This window comes from Myotis nattereri (genome assembly GCF_964212035.1).
Source record: "Myotis nattereri genome assembly, chromosome: 1".
In the NCBI taxonomy this organism is placed as follows: domain Eukaryota; kingdom Metazoa; phylum Chordata; class Mammalia; order Chiroptera; family Vespertilionidae; genus Myotis; species Myotis nattereri.
Window position 1 is genome coordinate 67,656,586 of NC_138075.1, and position 20,941 is coordinate 67,677,526.

General features: G+C 41.7%; 1 protein-coding gene across 1 annotated transcript in view; it reads right to left on the bottom strand.

The window, feature by feature from the left end:
* Nucleotides 1-464: 464 nt before the first annotated feature.
* The window catches only part of RAD51 (RAD51 recombinase), a 30,965-nt gene continuing 10,488 nt past the window's right edge, over nt 465-20,941 (bottom strand). The window contains exons 4-10 of the mRNA XM_081113013.1: nt 9,867-9,984; nt 8,684-8,775; nt 7,291-7,385; nt 2,558-2,671; nt 1,872-2,001; nt 1,512-1,633; nt 465-1,075 (exon numbers count right to left, since the gene is read on the bottom strand). Of these exons, the coding sequence (XP_080969139.1) occupies nt 952-1,075; nt 1,512-1,633; nt 1,872-2,001; nt 2,558-2,671; nt 7,291-7,385; nt 8,684-8,775; nt 9,867-9,984 (795 nt within the window). The 3' untranslated portion in view covers nt 465-951. The remainder of the gene's footprint in view (nt 1,076-1,511; nt 1,634-1,871; nt 2,002-2,557; nt 2,672-7,290; nt 7,386-8,683; nt 8,776-9,866; nt 9,985-20,941) is intronic.

Below are 20,941 nucleotides of genomic sequence, written 5' to 3' on the forward strand. Positions count from 1 at the left end.
TAACCAGGGAAGCATCAGACCTCCACAACACGAGACTAACAGAACAAAAACAAAGGCCATAGGGCAGCCATGGCATATCCATCTTGTAATAGTCTATTACGGTGAAGACAATAAGCTCAATTATCTGAATATAGAACTTCCCTTTTAAATTTTAAAGCAATAGCAACTGATCACCCCTACCCAGTGCAAAAAAGACGTAAAGGCCCTATCTTGAAATACTTAGTTTGTATCAGAATAACTCCTATGAACAGCAGTCACTACAAATACCTACCTTACTAGCAACCCCACACTGAATCTACTTACGTAAGCCTCTGAAATGCTTAAGATTCCAGAATTATCTTGAGTTGCTCTTTGCAGTAAAAAAAAACACAAGCCCCAAACCCAAGCAAGTAGATGGTGAAGGGCTAGTGACCCAACAGATCTGCTCAGTACTCCTTAAATAAAAACAAATTCTTAAGATAATTCGGGCACACAAACTTAAAAACCTGTCTGATTGACAGATTTATTGACAGATTTACAACAGAGAAAAAGAACCTGTGAGGAGACCCATCCCCTTTGCCCTGTTACTCAGACATTTTTTCATTATTCAGACAGTGAGAGAAGAATTAGGTCTTCCCAGCTTTAGTTCTCTTAGAGACACAAGATTGTCCAGCTGTTAGTCCCATGTCAACCTCAAGGCACTATGTCAGAGGTATTCCACACCCCCACCCCCAACCAAAGAAACCACATAGAGATTAGCACATTCTCTAGAGAAGGAACAAACATTTCAGATCAGTTTGTGACTACTGACTGTCTCCTGTTTACTCCATCAGAAAGGCTGATACAATAGCTGTGTTCCCGGATGCCCTTTTCTGGCAGTCACAACAGGAAGAGGCCCGCGAAGAACCCCAGGGAGCAGTCTTCTCCGTGAGGCTGCAGCACTCAGGTTTATCACGGGAAAAACCCAATGATTCAGTCTTTGGCGTCTCCCACTCCATCCGCATTGATGGCAAACATAGCTTCAGCTTCAGGCAGACAGGGAGAGTCATAGATTTTGCAGATTCTGGTTTCCCCTCTTCCTTTTCTCAGGTACAGTCTGACCCAAAGACACAGATCAAAACACCAAAGTTATGATAATTTAAAAAATGCTCTTCCTATTTATGATAGAACTAAAACTATTTTTGATGTATATACTTCTTAGAAGGACTTTCCGAATCTTTCTGTATTCCTTGGGTCCCTGTCACCCTACCCCCCACCCTTAGTGGATTTTCCATATTAAAAACAATTATTTTCTTTTACTAATGAAGAGACATATGAATTCTTCATATTCAGTTCTCCACATTAGAGGGCTTTTCATTCTTTTATGAACTAAAAGCAAACAACTCTACTAACCAAAGCATGACAATGAGATTTAGCAAGAACTTTTGTCTAATTACACAACAGTAGCTTTAACAGGGAAATGTTATATCTGCATGTCCACTTCATAGTTAACATGACATTCCAGGATGAAGTCATCTGTCCCATCACTTTACCTGGTTGTTGAGGCATGAGCAATGATATTTCCTCCAATAGGTTTTTTAGGATCTGCAGCAAACATGGCTGCTCCATCCACTTGGGCTACCACCTGGTTGGTGATTACCACGGCTACACCAAACTGATGGAGAAAGGATAAATGTCATTTTTTTTTTTTTTTTTTTTTGTGTGGCCACAGACATTGCAAGGACTAACTTTATTGCTGGCAACCCTTTTCCCCACAAACCAATGGATAACTCAAGTCTCTCTTCATATCTAACTGGTATCTTGATACCAGGCCCCAATGTCCTGGCCTTCCAGCAAAGCTCCTGAAACCCGTGCCCCCTGAAAGTAGACTCCGTCCCCACCTGACAACTCACCTCATCAGCAAGTCGCAGAAGCATCCGCAGAAACCTGGCCAAGTGCATCTGCCTGGCTGAGAGTTCACCGCGGCCGGAATAGTCTGTCCTGTAGAGGGCGGTGGCACTGTCCACAATCAGCAGCGCATACCTACGGACAAGGGCTCTCGGAAGTCGATTTCTAGCTTAGGCCAGATTCTGCTCCTTCCTCTCACTATGCTAAAATTTCACATTCAGTTACTCGTGTATCTAGATGTTTCATTGACATACTAGTATAGCCTCCATATCTGAGGTCCCATATAACAAGATAAAATTCCAACAAGTTCAGGTGGATTATGGTTTCTTTTCATTTTATGTTTTTATTTTAGAGAGAGGAAGGGAGAGAGAGAGAGAAAGAGAAACATCGATTTGTTGTTCCACTGATTTATACATTCATTGGTTGCTTCTTGTTTGTGCCGACTGGAGATTGAACCTGCAACCTTGGTGTATTGGGATGATGCTCTAACCAACTGAGCCACCCAGCCAGGGCTATGGCTTCATTTTTTAACAGTGACTTGACTTAACCACAAAGTAAGAGTGTCAAAATAGGAACTAAAACTTAAATCTTCCCATTTCTAATTCAAGCTACTATCAATTTGGCCAAATAGCCTATATAAGATTCAGGATAAGGCCCTCTGGAGCATATTCAGTATATTCTGAGCACATACCTAGACTCTACCATCATAGCTGATGCTTGATAAAGCAGCTGGGTCTGGTGGTCTGTGTTGAACCCACGAGCATATGCTACATTATCTAGGACATCACTGCCAGAGAGGCCATATCTGGAAAAGAAGAGAACATTTTTAGACTGCACATAGAGAACTCAGGCAGATGAGAAATTCATTTCTAATAAAAAAATTACATGGATGGGTAGGTAAGAAGTATTGGGACTAAATAATATTAATTCCCTTTCTATTAGGAAGTTCAGACAAACTGCACAGAGAGATTACAGCAATTACTACTTTGGAGTAATCTACCTGGCAGGACTTTAGGATAAATCAGATCTATTCTCTGAGGACTCCTGAACTAGAATTAGAAATTTCCAAGTATAAGGAAACATGTTCTCCTGGGAAAACCATGGGCAACCTGACAGAATTGAGAATGAAACAAACAAAAAGAACCACTCTAAGATCTATTAGCCAAATTCATATAAATTTATTACATAGGAATAAAACCTTAGCAAGTACTCAAAACTCTAATAAGTTCGAGAGAAGCAAATATTTTTTTTCATTCTTGCTAGTAATTAGTTATACCTCAATAATGATTTTTCCCTTTGCATTTAAAAAAGGAAAATATCTCTTATTTTCTTAGAACAATTTGTATTTTCTCATCTTTATAACTGATACCTAAGACATGAATGGTTCGAGTAACAACACAGTTTTCATTCTCATTAAATGTACCATGATGGAGCTCCATTTCTTTAAAGATAAACTTCCCCTTTATCTCTCAAATAGATGTGATTTTCCCTCTTCTGCACTTCCAAAAAACTGATTTAGATCTTTTTATGGCATTTGTGCGGGCAACCCTTTTTCCCACAAACCCTGCCATTCTTTGACTAGACTACAAATTCCTTGAGGTTAAAAGATAAGCTTGTCTACCTTAAATATTTTTTATACCTAGTAAATTCTAAATGTTGCTAAGTAAAGCTTTTATTCACAATCCATACAAAAAGAAAATTATACACATCAATTTAACTCATCATATTTTCATATTAATGCCATAAAAATCATTACAGTCCAAAAATATAACACTGACTCCCTTAATGTAATAGTTCAAAAGAGAATCTGTTTAAACAAATCAACGTGCTATTAATTCTTTGATAACCAAAAGTTTCTATGTTTATGATCCTATCAGTCTTTAAAGAATCAGTCTAGCCCTAGCTAGTCTGGCTCAGTGGATAAAGCATCGGCCCATGGACTGAAGGGTCATGGGTTCAATTCCAGTCAAGGGCTCTTACCTCAGATGCAGGCTCAATCCCTGGCCCTGTTTGGGGCCATGTGGGAGGCAACCAATTGATGAGTCTTTCTCACATCGATGTTTCTCTCTGTGTGTCTCTCCCCCTCCCTTCTGCTCTCTCTAAAAATCAGATATCCTCAGGTGAGGGTTAACAAATAAATAAATAATAAAAATGGGCAAAGACTTGTAAATACATTTTCCAAAGAAGACATACAAATGTCTATGCCTCTGCTGCTAGTCTGCCTACCTATGTCCAGCTACCGATGGACTCCCTTCTAACTAACTGGAAAAGAAACCCCTAAGTGTTATAGTTTTAGCTCTTACATTTAAGATTATCATCTTAAAAAAATTACTGTAAATATACATAAAATTACATGTTAACCTTTTAATAATATACAGTGGCAATAAATACATTTCCATTGTTTTGCAACCATCACCATCACAACATTTTCATCATTTCAAACTGAAACTCTAACAATAAGTCTCCATTCTCCTCACCCCCTGGAAACCACAATTCTAATCTCTCTTTATGAATTTGACTAATCTAAGTATGTACCTCATATAAGAGGAACCATACAATATTTGTCCTTGTTGCAACTAGTTTATTTCACTTAGCATATTTTCAAGGTTCGTCCATGCTGTAGCAAGTGTAAGAATGTCCTTTCTTTTTGAGATTGAATAACATTCCATTGTATGTATATACGACATTTTGTTTATCCATTCATTTGTTGATAGACACTTGTTTCCACCCTTTGGCTGTTATGAATAGTGCTGCTATGAGCATTGGTATACAAAAGTATCTGCTTGAGTACCTGCTTTCAATTCTTTTGAGTATATAACCAGAATTGAAATTGTTGGATCATATTGTAATTCTATGTTTAACTTTTTGAGGACTCACCAGACTATTTATTTTTAGTTAATTTTTATGTATGGTATAATGGTCTAAATATATCTTTTTGCATGTGGATATCCAACTACATTAGCCATTTATTAAAAGGAGTATTTTCCCCATTAAACTGCCTTGGTAACTTTGGTCAATTTCTGTTCTCTCAATTCTGTTCCATCAATCCATATGTCTATCCTTATGTCAGCACCACAGTGTTTTAATTACTGTTGCTTAATAGGAAGTTTGCAAAGACTAAGACTTGCAATCTACAACCCCCCCCCCCCCCCCGAAATAACCTGGGTCCTTAACATTTCCATATAAATTTTATAGTCAGCTTGTCAATTTCTACAAAAAAGCTTGCTGGAATTTCAATAGGGATTGTACTGAATCCATAGATCAATTTGAGGGAGAATTTTAATAGTATTGCATCTTCCAATCCATGAATGTGGAATGTTTCTCTGTTCAGATTTCAATTCCTCAGTAATGTTTTGTAGTTTTCAGTGGACCAGTCTTACACTTATATTAAATTACTAAATATTATTATTTAAAATATATTTTATTGATTTTTTTACAGAGAGGAAGGGAGAGGGATAGAGAGTTAGAAACATCCATGAGAGAAAAACATCCATCAGCTGCCTCTTGCACACCCCCTACTGGGGATGTGCGCACAACCAAGGTACATGCCCTTGACCGGAATCGAACCTGGGACTCTTCAGTCCACAGGCCGACGCTCTAACCACTGAGCAAAACTGGTCAGGGCACTAAATATTTATTATTATTATTATTATTATTTTAAAATATATTTTATTGATTTTTTACAGAGATTAAGGGAGAGAGACAGAGAGTTAGAAACATCGATGAGAGAGAAACATTGATCAGCCGCCTCCTGCACACCTCCTACTGGGGATGTGCCCGCAACCAAGGTATATGCCTTTGACCGGAATCGAACCTGGGACCTTTCAGTCCGCAGGCCGACGCTCTATCCACTGAGCCAAACCAGTATCAGCCTAAATATTATTTTTGATGTTACTGTGAATGAGACTGTTTTCCTAATTTCTGAATTGTTCATTGCCAGTATAGAGAAATTGTAACCTACCAGCTTGCTGAACTAATTTAGTTTTAATAGTATTTTTTTTTTTGTATGTGTGTAGATTTCTTAGGATTTTCTACATACAGGATCATATCATCGGTAAATAGTTTTATGTCTTCCATTCCGATTTGGATGCCTTTTATTTTCTTTTCTGACTGCACTGGCTAGGACTTTTAGTACAATGTGGAATATAAGTGGTGAGAGTGGACACCCTTGCCTTGTTTTTGATCTTAAGGAAAAAGCATTCAGACTTTCACCAGTAAGTATGATGCAAGCTGTACGTTTTTTTGCAGTTGCCCTTTATCAGGGCATCTGATAAATGTTCTATCCATTATTGAGAGTAAGATATTGGTCCCCAACTATTATGGTTGAATTGTCTATTTACCCTTCAATTATGTCAATTTTTGTTTCACATATTTATGGGCTCAGTTATTAGATGTTTATATGTATATAGTTATACTTTCCCGATAAACTGACCTTTTAGTTATAAAATGTTCTTTTTTGTCCCTAGTAATATTTTTTGTGTATCTTAAAGTCTATTTTGTCTGATATTAGAGTGACTACTAGAATTCTCTAATGGTTACTGTTTGCATGCAAATCTTTTTCCATCCTTTTACTTTCAACCTATTTGAGTCTTTGAACATAAGGGGTTTCTCTGTAAGACAGCATATAGTTGGATCTTATTGGGTTTTTTAAATGCACTCTGGCAGCAACTCATAGATTTCTGACTAAAGAAGAATGCTTTTCTCTACTACATACATACATCATTGGAATCCCCCTATATAATAAAAGGCTAATATGTAATCGACCGAAGGGCAGAACAACCAGTTGCTATGATGCGCACTGATCACCGGGGGCATTCGCTCAATGCAGGAGCTGCCACCTGGTGGTCAGTGCGCTCCCACAGGGGAGCGCTGCTCTGCCAAAAGCTGGGCTCATGACTGGTGAGCACAGCAGCAGTGGTGGGAGCCTCCCGCCTCCGCAGCAGTGCTAAGGATGTCCGACTGACAGCTTAGGCCCACTCCCTGCTGAGCGGGCCTAAGCTGGCAGTCGGACATCCCCCAAAGGCTCCTGGACTACGAGAGGGCACAGGTCCGGCTGAGGGGCCCCGACTGCATGAATTTCGTGCACCGGGCCTCTAGTATGGAGTAATAAGAGAAGACGATGCTCAGCTGGTGTGGCTCAGTAGTTGAGTATTGACCCATGAAATGGGAGGTCACAGTTCAATTCCAGGTCAGGGTACATGCCCAAGTTGTGGGCTCTATTCCCAGTAGGGGGCGTGCAAGAAGCATCCAATCAATGATTCTCTGTCATCATTGATGTTTCTATCTTTCCCTCTCTGAAATCAATGAAAATACATACTTTTTTTTTTTTTAAAAAAGAAAAGACACTGTTCAATCAGACTAACCCTATAAGTCACGACAGTGACAGGTACAGCCATACTTCTCTCATCTAATCCAGTAACCTACCTCTCAGCCACTGCTAGCAGCCGCTCTGGCCTAAAGGTACCCTCAGTGTCGATGTACATGGCCTTTCCTTCACCTCCACCCCGGTCAATGGGAAGCTAGAGAGACAAAAATAACAGTAGAAATGAACACTGTACTTCTTATATAACTGACCAAATTACCCATGATTCTATAAATTCCTCCTCTTTCCAATAAGGCAAAGGGAAAAAATCACCTCAAAGTAGTCAAGGGCACGTGCCTCAGTTGCAGGCTCAACTGCAGGCTTGATCGCTGGCCTGGTTGGGAGATGTGCAGGAGGCAACCAATCAAAGTGCCTCTCTCACATCAATCTTTCTCTGTCTCCCCCTCCCTTCCACTGTCTCTAAAAATCAATGGGAAAAATATCCTTGGGTGAGGATTAACAAAACAAAAAGAGCATGAAGGTTGAAGAACTGATAAAGCTGTCTTACTGAGTGAGAAAAAGTAAGCAAAAATGCAGAAACAGTAATCTGCCTAGCAGTACTGAATGCCAACCTAAAGTTTGTCATAAATTTAAAGCGAAGCCAATCAGCTCTATGGTATATTTCACCAGTATGATCAGTTATTTGAGAATAGGCATTAAAAAGACAGGATTCAGCCCGGACGGTGTGGCTCAGCGGTTGAGCGTCAGCCTATGAACCAGGGGCTCACAGTGAAATTCCTGGTCAGAGCACGTGCCCAGGTAGGATGCATGCAGGAGGCAAACAATCAATGATTCTCTCTAATCATTGATGTTTCTATCACTCCCTCTCCCTTCCTCTCTCTGAAATAAAACAAAACAAAAATAAACAAAAACATACTTAAAAAAAAATTAAAAAAGACGGGTCATTGAGATTGGCATCTCTTCAGGTATAGGATATAAATTTGAGGGTATTGGTAAAGGAATGACTTTTTTAAAATATGTGTTTATTGATTTCAGAGATGGAGGGAGGGAGAAATAGAAACATCAATGATGGGAGAGAATCATTGATCGGCTGCCTCCTGCACACCCCACACTGGAATTGAGCCTGAAACCTGGGCATATGCCCTAACTGGGAATCAAACCATAATCTCCTGGTTCCCGGGCTGACGCTCAACCACTGACCCGCACTGGCCGGGGTGGTAAAGGAATGACTTTAATGATGAATCATAAAATCTAGATAGTAAAAAGGGGAGATAAAGCCATGGGAAGCCTGGTGGGTGGTAAGAAAGTATTTGAAGTCAATGATCTGCAAGTTTCTATGATGTGGAAGAATTTTGCAGTAGGAATTTATTTTTTAACTAGCACATGGGATTCTTGAGAACAGAGAAAGTGCCTTAATATCCATCCCAAAAGATGCTTGAAAACAGTGGAAATAACTTCTTGCTGGTTTGATTAGTTAGAGGCCCAACAGCTCACCTGGCATGTTACGGCCAATGTATGACAGATCTGGGTCTTCCCAGTTCGGAATTCTCCAAACATCTCTGTGATGGATCCAGTTTCAATTCCTCCTAACAGAGCAATAAGAAACACCTCTTAGCACAATACAAATGTTTAGAAACAATAATCATAGAAATGTTCTTGGAGCTCATCAGAAAGATATTTACAGGATGCTACAGCGGCAGAGGGGAGGGCTAACAAATTTAAGTGTGATTCCTGAACTCAGGATATTTTGCACTCTATAAAAAGATAACTTGAATGCTTAAATATCTGGGGAAGCAACAAGAATCAAATCTAACTTAGGACAGCAATGCTTCCAAAAGTTCAAAAACTATAGTTTTCTGCCCTGGCTGGGTAGCTCAGTTGGTTAGAGCATCATCCCAATACACCAAGGTTGCAGGTTAGATCCCTGGTCAGGGCACATACAAGAATCAACCAATTAATGCATAAATAAGTGGAACAACAAAAAGAAAAAAGAGAAAAAAAATAAGTGGAACAACATATCAATGTTGTTCTTTCTTCCTCACTCTCTAAAATTTAAAAATAAATAAAAGCATAAACAAAACTATAGCTTTCCATAAAGTCCTAAAGATTAGTGTAAACTACAGTGCGGTATTCAAACATGGAGTTTTTTTTTTAAAATATATTTTTATTGATTTCAGAGAGGAAAGCAGAGAGAGATTGATAGAAACATCAGTGATGACAGAATTATTGATTGGCTGCCTTCTGCACGTCCCTTCCTGGGGAATTGAGCCCGCAACCTGGGCATGTGCCCTTGAGGGGAATCGAACCCAGGACCCTTCAGTCCACAAGCCAATGCTCTATCCACTGAGCAAAAAAACCAGCTAGGACCAAACATGGAGTGTTTTAATCAGCCATCAGATTTTCAAACTTGTGTGTTAAAGTAGAAGATTAAAATTATTTCTTTAGGCAGAGGGAGCTTACTCTCTGAATGCAACATTAAATGGAGATTAAATTATTTAATTGGCAGATCACTTTAGCATTTTACAAGTCAGGTCCCACCCTGGAGCAGTCTTACTTCATAAATGTGAATACTTCTCTTATCTCTTAATCATATCTAACACATGTACTTTAGTTTTGTTCTATGACCTGAATGCTTTGCTAACTGCAGTTCACAAAATAGGATAAGGAATTACTACACCTTGAAGTAGTTTGTCCAGTTCTTTGGAGCCAGTAGTAATCTGTATGATCTCTGATCGCCTTTGGTGGAACTCAGTTGCAGTGGTAAAACCCATCGGAACTAATTTAGCTGCCTCAGTCTGGGAAAAACAAGAAATGTCAAATCAACAAAAAAGCTTACCAAAACAAGAACCAGGCATATAATAGGAAGAAACAACATCTAACTAATTTCCATTATGATTTCTCTGTAAGAAGTCATCAAAATACTAGTAGTTCTAGGATTATTTTATCTCTCTGGCAACTAAAGGATAAGCTAATTTAGAGACTCCATGAAGATTAATGCTTAAATTGCCAATTCAAGCAATACATTCATGTACTTAAAAAAACTATTATAACCAAGACCAGTTTGGCTCAGTGGATGGAGCGTTGGCCTGCAGACTGAAGGGTCCCAGGTTCGATTCCGGTCAAGGGCATGTACCTTGGTTGCGGGCACATCCCCAGTGGGGGGTGTGTGGGAGGCAGCTGGTCGATGTTTCTCTCTCATCGACGTTTCTGATTATCTCTCTCCCTTCCTCTCTGTAAAAAAATCAGTAAATATTAAAAAAAAAACTATTATAGACGCACACATATGTGCTTCATCTAATTTATGACAAATGTGACAATACCATACAAAGTCCAAAACAGATTTAAACGTTCATTTCCTGTACCATCAGCCATAGGTTATACAACTTTCTACTTTGTTAAATGAGGACATTTGTCCTTTGATCTCTTCTCCTTCCATGTCTACTTCCCCACATCTGTCAGCTATTCCTTTTCTTTTACCTTTTGCTTTTTTGTGACCCATTTGTAACCTGTTTTGTAGTTACTTATACATCTTCAATAATCAGTCTATCAGTTGATTCCAAAATTTAAAAATAAATGCATTCCCCAACATGTGGGAATAAAATACCACACTCCTAAATAACCAACGAAGCCAAGAAATCTCAGGGGAAAATACTGAGATGAATAAAAACAAAGACACAAACACCAAATCTTATGGGATGCAGCAAAAGCAGTGTGTAAAGGGAAATCTGTGGCTATAAACGCCTATGTTAGAAAAACCTTTTTAAAAAAAATCCTCACCTGAGGATATTTTTTCCATTTCTTTTTAGAGAGAGTAGAAGGGAGGGAGGAAGGGGGGAGAGAGAAACATTGATGTGAAAGAGACACATAGAAATATTTCCTCGATTGCCTCCCGCATGTGCCAGGACCAGCACCAGGGATCTAACCTGCAAATCCAGGTGCTCGCCCTTGACCCAGAACTGAGCCCGAGACCCTTTGGTGCATGGGCAAAAGCTCTAACCACTGAACACACACTGGTCAGGGCTATGAAAATCTTAAATAACATAAATGTCCATTTTAAGATACTGGAAAAAAAGAAACTAAACAAGCAGAAAGAAGGAAATAATATTAGAGCACAAATTAGTATGTTAGAGGACAGAAATATAATAGGAAAACAATCAACTAAACCAAACCTCGATTCTTCGAAAAGATCATTAAAATTAATAAACCTTACCCAGCAGGCACAGCTCAGTGGTTGAGCATTGACCTATAAACAGCGAGGTCATGGCTCATTCCTGGCCAGGGCACATGACTGGGTTGCGGGTTGGGGCTCAGTACTACGTAGGGTCCATGCAGGAGGCAGCTGATCGATGATTCTCTCATCATTGATGTTTCTATCTCTCTCTTCCTCTCTGAATTAATAAAATATGTTTTAAAAAATTAATAAACCTTTAGCCAGACCCCTCCCAACCAAAAAGACTAAAATCAGGAATGAAAGAGGGGACATCACTACCAACCTTACAAAAATAAAACTATACCAACAAATAAGAACTTAGCCGAAACCGGTTTGGCTCAGCGGATAGAGCGTTGGCCTGTGGACTGAAAGGTCCCAGGTTCGATTCCGGTCAAGGGCATGTACCTTGGTTGTGGGCACATCCCCAGTGGGGAGTGTGCAGGAGGCAGCTGGTTGATGTTTCTATCTCATCGATGTTTCTAACTCTCTATCTCTCTCCTTTCCTCTCTGTAAAAACTCAATAAAATATATTTTTTAAAAAAAACAACCAAAAAAAACACACACAAAAAAAACACAACAAATAAGAACTTAGATGAAATAGGTCAATTTCTAGAAAGATTCAAACTTATTCAAGTAGAAAAAAAAACAAATCAAAGCACTAAAAGATCAGTTGATTTTGAGTCTAAATTCAGTAAATAATTTGAGTCTGCACTACGAAGAAAAAAGAAAGTCTGAACAGATCAACAGCAAGAGATTAAACTTAAAATTTAAAAACTTTCTCAAAACTTTATACGTTCTTCTTATTTTTTTTTTAATTGATTTTTAGAGGAAGGGAGAGGGAGAGAGAGAAACACTGATATGAGAGTGAAATATTGGCCACCTCTTTTCATACTCTATGGGGGACCGAGCCCACACCTGGGCATGTGCCCTGACCGGGAAATTGAACTCTTTGGTGCACAGGATGATGCCCAACTGAGTCACACAGGTCTCTTTTTGTAAAAAAATTGATTTTTACAGACAGAAGGAGGGCGGGAAGAAAAGGGGGAGGGGGGAGAGAGTGAGGGAGGGAAGGCGGGAGAGGAAGGGAGAAAGAGAGTGCGAAAGCCAGTGTGCAAGCACACGCCCAACATCAATTTGTTGTTCTACTTATTTATGCACTTGTTGGTCGATTTTTCCCCAGTGGTTGATGTTTGCACGTGCCATGATCAGGGATTAAACCCCCAACCTTGCTGTATGGAGACGAGGCTCTCACCAACTGAGCTACCCAGACAGAGCTCTTAAAACTTCACTTAACAATTCATTACAATGTTTGTTAGTTTTATACATATAATTCATCGCAGAACCAATTGTGTGACAGAAATACAATTGTTTTGTTACATTATGTCTCTCAAAAGTTTGTCAAATTCAAATGAACTCTTTTTTATACAACAGTTTCAAAATCATGCTCTATTTTACCTTGTTTTTATATCTGAGCCACCTCTCTCTAGTATTCTCTAACTTTATTCATTTCTCAAATTTTCCAACGGCTCAATCTCACTATGTATTCTACGGAACCCTTTCCCCCCTCCGAGATCTTTCCTTCTCCAACTGCACTTTCTGCTCTCTAGGCTAGCTCCTATCCTGGGCCTTCCTTCACTCAGTACTTGAGTTGGAGCCACTCTAACCTAGATCCCATGTTTTTCCATCTTCAATCTGGTAAAGTATATCCTCAAGTAACTTCGTAAGAAAAAATGGATGAGAGAATAATGTTCTGAATTCTTGTTTCTGAAACTGTTTTATTCTGCCCTAATATTTGATTGATAATGTTACTATATATGGAAAGCTAGACTTAAGATTATTTTCCCTCAGAGCTTTAAAGGCATTGCTCTACCTGCTTCTATCACCCAGATTTCTGACAGAAAACGTACTTTCTGATGATTGTTCCTTTAGAGGTCACTTACTTTTTTCTGAAATCTTTCAGAACCTTCTCTTTATGATTGGTATACTGAAATTTCACACACACTGATTTGGCTAGGTGTTCATCTTTGATACTCTATGGGGTATTACTATATATAAGACTTCTGCTTCTCTTTAACTCTGTCAATTTCTTTTGTATTATTTCTTTGAGAATTTCCTTTTTCCTGTAACTTCTACTAATCTTCAGGATGAATGAAGATTTAGTAGATTTAAAAAATAAAAATATCGAAGAAAGGGGGGAAGAAGCTTATACACCAATATTGAAATCTAGTTAATGTATGCTAAAATATTTAGGGGAAAATGTATTAATTTCTGCAATTTTCTTTGAAAAGCATTAAAAAAAAATCCAAGATGGACTGACTGCTGGATAGAGAGATATACAGGTGATAAATCAAGTATTTTAAACCAGTGGCCTGGTGCATGAATTCGTGTACATCGAAAGGAAATTAACACATTGTTTGCGGGTAGTTTTTATCGCGCGCTAAGAGGTGGCGCGGACCATTTTTGCTAATATTTTGCGCAAATGGCAACGTTCAGTAAAATTACGGTAACTTTAGTTTACGTATTTATATGTTACCCGCATTCTACCGCTAATCTATAAAAAAACGTATTAATACATGTCCCGTGCTCTACTACCAGTCAACGCTACCAGTCAACGTAAAACGTATAAATACGTTTCCCACATACAATGTGTTAATTAGAAGAAATATTTTAATATCGCTATTCACCCTTTCTCTATAATAGAAGTGTCAACCAAATTCACAATTGACAATGACAAATGGAAACACACGGGTGTGATTGGCACGAGAGCTTTATATGTATTGCGCATGTGCGAGTCAACTTAGCCTTCTATAGATAATAGAATAAACTTGTTTAATTATACCTGCTTTCTGATTTACCTAAACTTTTTCCAGCCAAGTGAAGCACCCCAACTTCTCTTTCAGGTAATTGTCAGCAACACAGCAGTAAATATCAACACAAAGAAGATTATTATTGAGGATCATGCAGGGAGAACAAAGGGTAAAATATTTAACTGCAGCAGTGTTTGACTATATTCTGCACAGTGAGAAAACCCAAAGTCATTTTCAAGGTCCACCATTTCTTACTTCTTTTCAGTTGGGTCAAGTTTCTAAGCTTTCTAAATCTCCATTTTCTGGCCAATGAAAAGAAAATAGGATTCCACTGAGTCTCCTATCTACCTACTCCAGGACTTCTGTGAGGATCAAATGAGATGAGGCACGGGAAAATGCTTCACACACATTTAATTAAAGTGTAAATGTTTCCACCTAAGTATAAAGCAAGTCATGACCGTGGGCTGCAGAAACTCCAAGGAGGCTAGTAGCTAGGAAGAGGAAGCTGGGCGTCGCTATGTGATGTCATCACCTGGCGCCCACAGTGACTGTTTCTGGGCTGGCCATGGGGTCTCAGCAGTGACGACAACTGTGATTTGGTGGGCTGTTGCTCCACGGTGGTGGTGGGCCCTGTGTCCCATTTGGGGGAAGCCGAGTGTTGCTTTGTTGGCCAAGTCCGCGCTGGCTGTTTCTCGGTAAATGCCAAGTGTGCATCACGGCAGCTCCTTCGTTGAGGGTCTGCCCCTTGGTGGTCAGTGCACGTCATAGCAAGCAGTTGGATATTGGGAAGGACACTTAGCATATTAGCCTTTTTTATATATAAGATGTTAATGGTATAGCCCAGGTGATGGGTATATGACTGTTCACTATATAATTCTTTCAGCTTTGCAATAAGTTAAAAAATTTTAATAACAAAATGTTGAGAAAACTCAGGAGATGCTTTACCTTCTTTTCATTTTAACCCCTACATTTTCTTGTCTATGAGCTCTTAAAGGAACAGAATATTAAACCAAAGGGAAATTTGAAGTAAAAACAGCCCAATTGCCTAATCTGGCAGAACTTTACTTCTATTCTCATACTTAACAAAATAAGCTAGCTTTAATTTGTGCTAAGCATAAGTCTTTAGAAGTTTTTGACAGCCAAGAACTATCGAACCCTCGGACACAAAACATAAAATATCAAGTACAAAAAAATATTTTAAAAACTATCCATGCTGAATTTGTCAGTGCTATGGTGGTGTACCAAGCAAGAAAGAATAGTTCAACAAAAGCCAATGACAATTTCTTTTTACTACCCTACCCTCAACCCCCTTCCCTCTGGTAATCACCATTCTGTTGTCTGTGTCTATGAGTTTCAGTTTTTTACCCCACATGAGTGAAATCATATGGTTCTTAAGTTTTTTCTGGCTTATTTCTGCTAAGCATAATATTCTCAAGGTCACAGATCATGTATCATAGAAATGTACACTTGAAACCCATATAATCTTATTAACCAACTAGAGGCCCTGTGCATGGATTTGTGGGGGATTGCCCAAAACTGGCTCTCCAACACCCCCCAAGGGGTCCCGGTTTGCGAGAGGGCGGTTCTTGGGTGACACACCCCGGAATTGGGCTCCTCCTCCGGGGTGGAGAACCACAGCTGCCAAGTCACTGCAGCACAGCAGCTCCTGCATTGAGTGTCTGCTCCCTGGTGGTCAGTGCATGTCATAGCTACTGGTCATAGTGTCTGCCCCCTGGTGGTCATTGCGCCTCCTAACTACCAGTAAGATGCTCGAACAGTTGCTTAGGCTTTTTATATATAGACTAGAGGCCCGGTGCACAAAAATTTGTGCACTGGGGGGGGGGGTCCCTCAGCCCAGCCTGTGCCCTCTCGCAGTCTGGGACCCTCAGGGGATGACCACCTGCTGGCTTAGGCCCGCTCCCCGGGGGATTGGGCCTAAGCTGGCAATCAGACATCCCTCTGGCAGCCCGGTAGCCCTCGGGGGATGTCCACTTGCCAGCGGGGAGCAGGCCTAAACTGCAGTCGGACATCTTTAGCGCTGCTGAGGAGGCAGGAGAGGCTCCCATCACCACCGCTGTACTGGCAGCCATCAGCCTGGCTTGTGGCTGAGCAGAGCTCCCCATGTAAGAGTGCCCTTACCACCAGAGGGCAGCTCCTCATTGAGCGTCTGCCCCCTGGTGGTCAGTGTGTCTCATAGTGACCAGTCATTCCTAGTCTTTCTGCTGTTGGGGTCAGTTTTCATATTACCCTTTTACTATATAGGATAGAGGCCTGGTGCACGGGTGGGGCTGGCTGGTTTGCCCTGAAGGGTGTCCCAGATCAGGGTAGGGGTCCCGCTTGGGTGCCTGGCCAGCCTGGATGAGGGGATGATGGCTGTTGGCAGCTGGTCACACCCCCTTCAGGGTGGGGGTCCCCACTGGGGTGCCTGGCCAGTCTGGGTGAGGGGCTGAGGGCCGTTTTCAGGCTGGCGGGTGACTGAAGCTCCCAACCTCTCCTTTTTTTCTTTTTTCTTCTGGGATTTATTTACCTTCTATGACTATCACTGGAGCTGAGAGCCGGCTTTAGCTCTGAGGCTCGGCTCTAGCTCTGAGACCTCGGCTGCTGAAAGCAGGTCTCTGGGTTTGTTTGGGTTCTATAATTGTAACACTGTTGCAGTCCTGCTTGCTCCAGCTCTGACAGCTAAAAGCAGGTTTCTGGGGATTGTTTAACTTCTATTATTGCAACATAGTTGCTTAGAGTGCAAGCTCAGAGGCCGGCAGCGGCAGGTGGGGAACCTTGGCTTCCTCTATCACTGGAGCAAGCAAACCTCCTGTTCGCTTCAGCTGCCTGGCCGCTGGCCGCCATCTTGGCTGGCAGTTAATTTGCATATCTCGCTGATTAGCCAATGGGAAGGGTAGAGAAGTTACGGTTAATTACCATGTTTCTCTATTACTAGATAGGACTAGAGGCCCGGTGCATAAAAATTTGTGCACTCGGGGGGAGGGGGTACCTCAGCCCAGCCTGCGCCCATTCACAGTCCAGGACCCCTCGGGGGATGTCCACCTGTTGACTTAAGCCCACTCCCCGGGGGATCAGGCCTAAGCTTGCAGTCAGACATCCTTCTGGCAGCCAGGGAGCCCTCAGGGGATGTGCAACTAAAGGCTTAGGCCCCCAAAGGATCAGGTCTAAACCTTTGGTTGGACATTCTTAGTGCTGCCACAGAGGTGGGAGAGGCTCCTGCCACCACCTCTGCGCTGGCCAGCCATGAGCCAGCTTCTGGCTGAGTGGCACTCCCCATATGTAAGTGCACTGACCACCAGGGGGCAGCTCCCGCATTGAGTGTCTGCCCCCTGTTGGCCAGTGCGCATCATAGCAACCGGCCATTCTGCTGTTCAGTCAATGTGCATATTAGCCTTTTATTATTATTATATAAGATGTCCCTATTTCCTCCCTTTTGCCCCCTCTACCCAGCTCTTCATCCCCAGTTCTCTCTGGCCATCACCATACTGTTGTCTGTGTCCATGGGTTGTGCATATATTTTCATTGGGGCTGTGCTGTCTCGCCACCCGGGGTCTTAAGAGCATTTTTTTTGTTTTACAAATGAACACAGTCAGGAGTCACGCACACTTTTTTTTTTTAAACTTTTTAACATGAGGCACAAAAAAAGATTCTCTTCGCGTGCGCTGTTTTACAGCTACAGGCTGAGGGGAGAATGGCTTCCAGGGAGCAGCCTCGAGGCAGTCATGGCCCCCACCACCTGGGACGGAGGAAGGGGAGGCTGCAAAACGGCCTCGTCCGAGCTCAGCCCGACGCCTGCTCCGGGGGCTGCCCTGGATGTTCCCTGTGCCTATGGCCCGAAAGCAGGCTGAGCCCTTGAGGGAACCGTCTGCCCCAAGCCTTCCGTCTTTTTTTTTTTTTAATATTTTTTATTGATTTTTTTTTACAGAGAGGAAGGGAGAGAGATAGAGAGTCAGAAACATCGATGAGAGAGAAACATCGACCAACCGCCTCCTGCACATCCCCCACCGGGGATATGCCCGCAACCCAGGCACATGCCCTTGACCGGAATCGAACCCGGGACCCCTCAGTCCGCAGGCCGACGCTCTATCCACTGAGCCAAACCGGTCTCGGCAGCCTTCCGTCTTTTCAGGGCTAAAGTCTCACTCTTCCTATCCCCCAAGTGTAGCAGCCGCTTAAAATCTGAGAGGTGACCCCAGAACCAAACCTCATCTGTGCCATGAACGTGAGGTCTGGCTGCCCAGGGGGTAGGCATGACTTTAACAGCCAAGATGAGGGGAAGGGAATAAACTACATGCAAGTACAACATCTGAAGTAATATTTACACTTGAAAACCTGGGCCGGGAAGCTTGGAACAGCCTTGCGGCTGGGCAACCTGCCCTTTTCCTTCACTTGCCTGAAGCCGCTCCTCCTCTACCTTGCATTCCTCTCCCGCCCCTCGCATCCTGAGGGGAACACCCGGCTTCAACATCAGTCTCTCTGGACATAGTGCCGCCCCGCTCTGAGCCACGCCCCCGCCTCTCTATACACAAACATAGTGCTGCCTTGTGCTTAGCCACGCCCCTGCCTTTCTGCACAAAAAATGGCGCCTCCCACCTTGGACTTAAGCCTCCAGGTGAAGAGCTGCCTCCTGCTTCCTAACGCGGAGCAGGCAGCCCCGGCCCCTGGGTCTCCTTCTGGGGCCTGGCTGCATCACCCCCCGGGGACCGGATCATGTCCCCAGGCGGCGACACAGCCCGGCCTCTGGCCCCGCCTCTAGGGCTTCTCTGATTACTGGCCCAGGGTGGGCAAAGGCGGCCCAGTTCTCCGATCACGGCCCTGCCACCAGGCTCTTGGCTGCCACCTGGGTTTCCGATCACCATCAGCGGCAGGTGGCTTCTTCTGTCCTTCCCCTTTCGCCTCCCAGCATTGCACCTATGTATGCAAATTAACGGCCATCTTTGTTGGCAGTTAATTTGCATATCACCCTGATTAGTCAATAGGAAGCGTAGCGAAGGTATGGTCAATTACCCTTTTTGTCTTTTATTAGATAGGATTAGAGGCCTGGTGCATGAAATTCATGCATGAGGGAAGAGGGGGGTGTCCCTCAGCCCGGCCTGCACTCTCTCCAATCCAGGACATCCCTCTCACAAACCTGCCTGCCTGTCTGATCAGCCCCTAACCACCTCTGCCTGCCGGCCTGATTGCCCCCTAACTGCTCTCCCCTGCTGGCCTGATCGCCCCTAACCGCCTCTGCCTCAGCCCCTGCCACTCTGGCTTTGTCCGGAAGGACGTCTGGAAGATGTCCAGTCTAATTAGCATATTATCCTTTTATCAGTATAGATGTCACACCAATAAATTTAATAATAATAAAAATGAAAATAATTCTGGATTGTTTCTTTTCTCCACTGTGACAATGGATATTCTTACTTAAAGTCTCAATTCCAAAGATTTTGGGGGAATGGAAGGGAATAGCCACAGTACTGAAAAAAATCTTTAGCCTTTTAAAAGTAAATAGCATAATCTTTAATTTCCAGATATTCACAATATAAAATGTCTTAGATCAAGAGGACAGAAATATAAAAAGATATATCTACATCATTTTGCACATCTCATTTCACTGATTACGGGTTTTTATATTTACACCAAAACATTGATTTGATTTCTAAAAGGTCTGACAAGGCATAAATAAAGATCCTGTCAGGATCTGTCCAGTCACAAACACTGATGTTCAAAAAGAAACAATAAATAGACTTTAGGGACACCTACTGGCTTCTTCAATATCACAATCTTTCAATAAGGTATTAGGGACTCAGAACTCTTATTTCCAATTAAGTCACCACTTCAAACATTTATTTATTTGAATAATCCAATAAATGACAACATCTTTCCTCTCAAATTAAGAATTCCTTATTATTTTGAGCCCTGACTAAATTACTATTACAGAGTGGTACTAAATAAATGGAGTAACAGCCCTGCCAATGCTTAAAAATTCAAAGCTCTTTAGTATAATAACCAGTAAAACAATTTACTGTGTTGTATACATATTTTATGTGTAAGATACTAAATAAGTATACATAAATCTCAGATACTGTCCGTTTGAGTAAGTTACATAGCAGAACTACATGTACTGAAGCTACCCAATAACAAAGGATACACTCTTTTGGAAGATTCTCTAGTTTTTCAAGATTACTTTTCAGAGAAATTTGTGTAAAACTATGTTTTATGTAGATTAGCAGAAGCAACTCTACCTATCTTTCTCATTGCTGTTATGAAGAGCAAGGAATAATATATATGAAAGAGATGAGATTTCAAAGTTAAAGTGCTTTATAAGGGATTAAGTTACTACCTCATTTCATTAAGCCAGAAAAATCACTTTTATGTCATTTATCCTATCTAATAAAAGAGAAACATGGTAATTGGCATACGACCGCTACCCTTCCCATTGGCTAATCAGCGAGATATGCAAATTAACTGCCAGCCAAGATGGCGGCAGGCAGCCAGACAGCTTGAAACTAACAGGAGGCTTGCTTCCTTCAGTGACGGAGGACTCCAACATTCCCCGCCTCCCGCTGCAGGCCTCTGAGCTGGCAGTTTGAAACATAGTTACAAAAATAGAAGCTCAACAAAACCCCAGGAACCTGCTTTCAGCTAGCCGGGATCTCAGACCTGGAGTTGATACAGAGTTTCGATTGCAGAACCTAAACAAACCAGATACCTGCTTTCAGGAGCGGAGGCCTAAGAGCTGGAGCCTCAGAG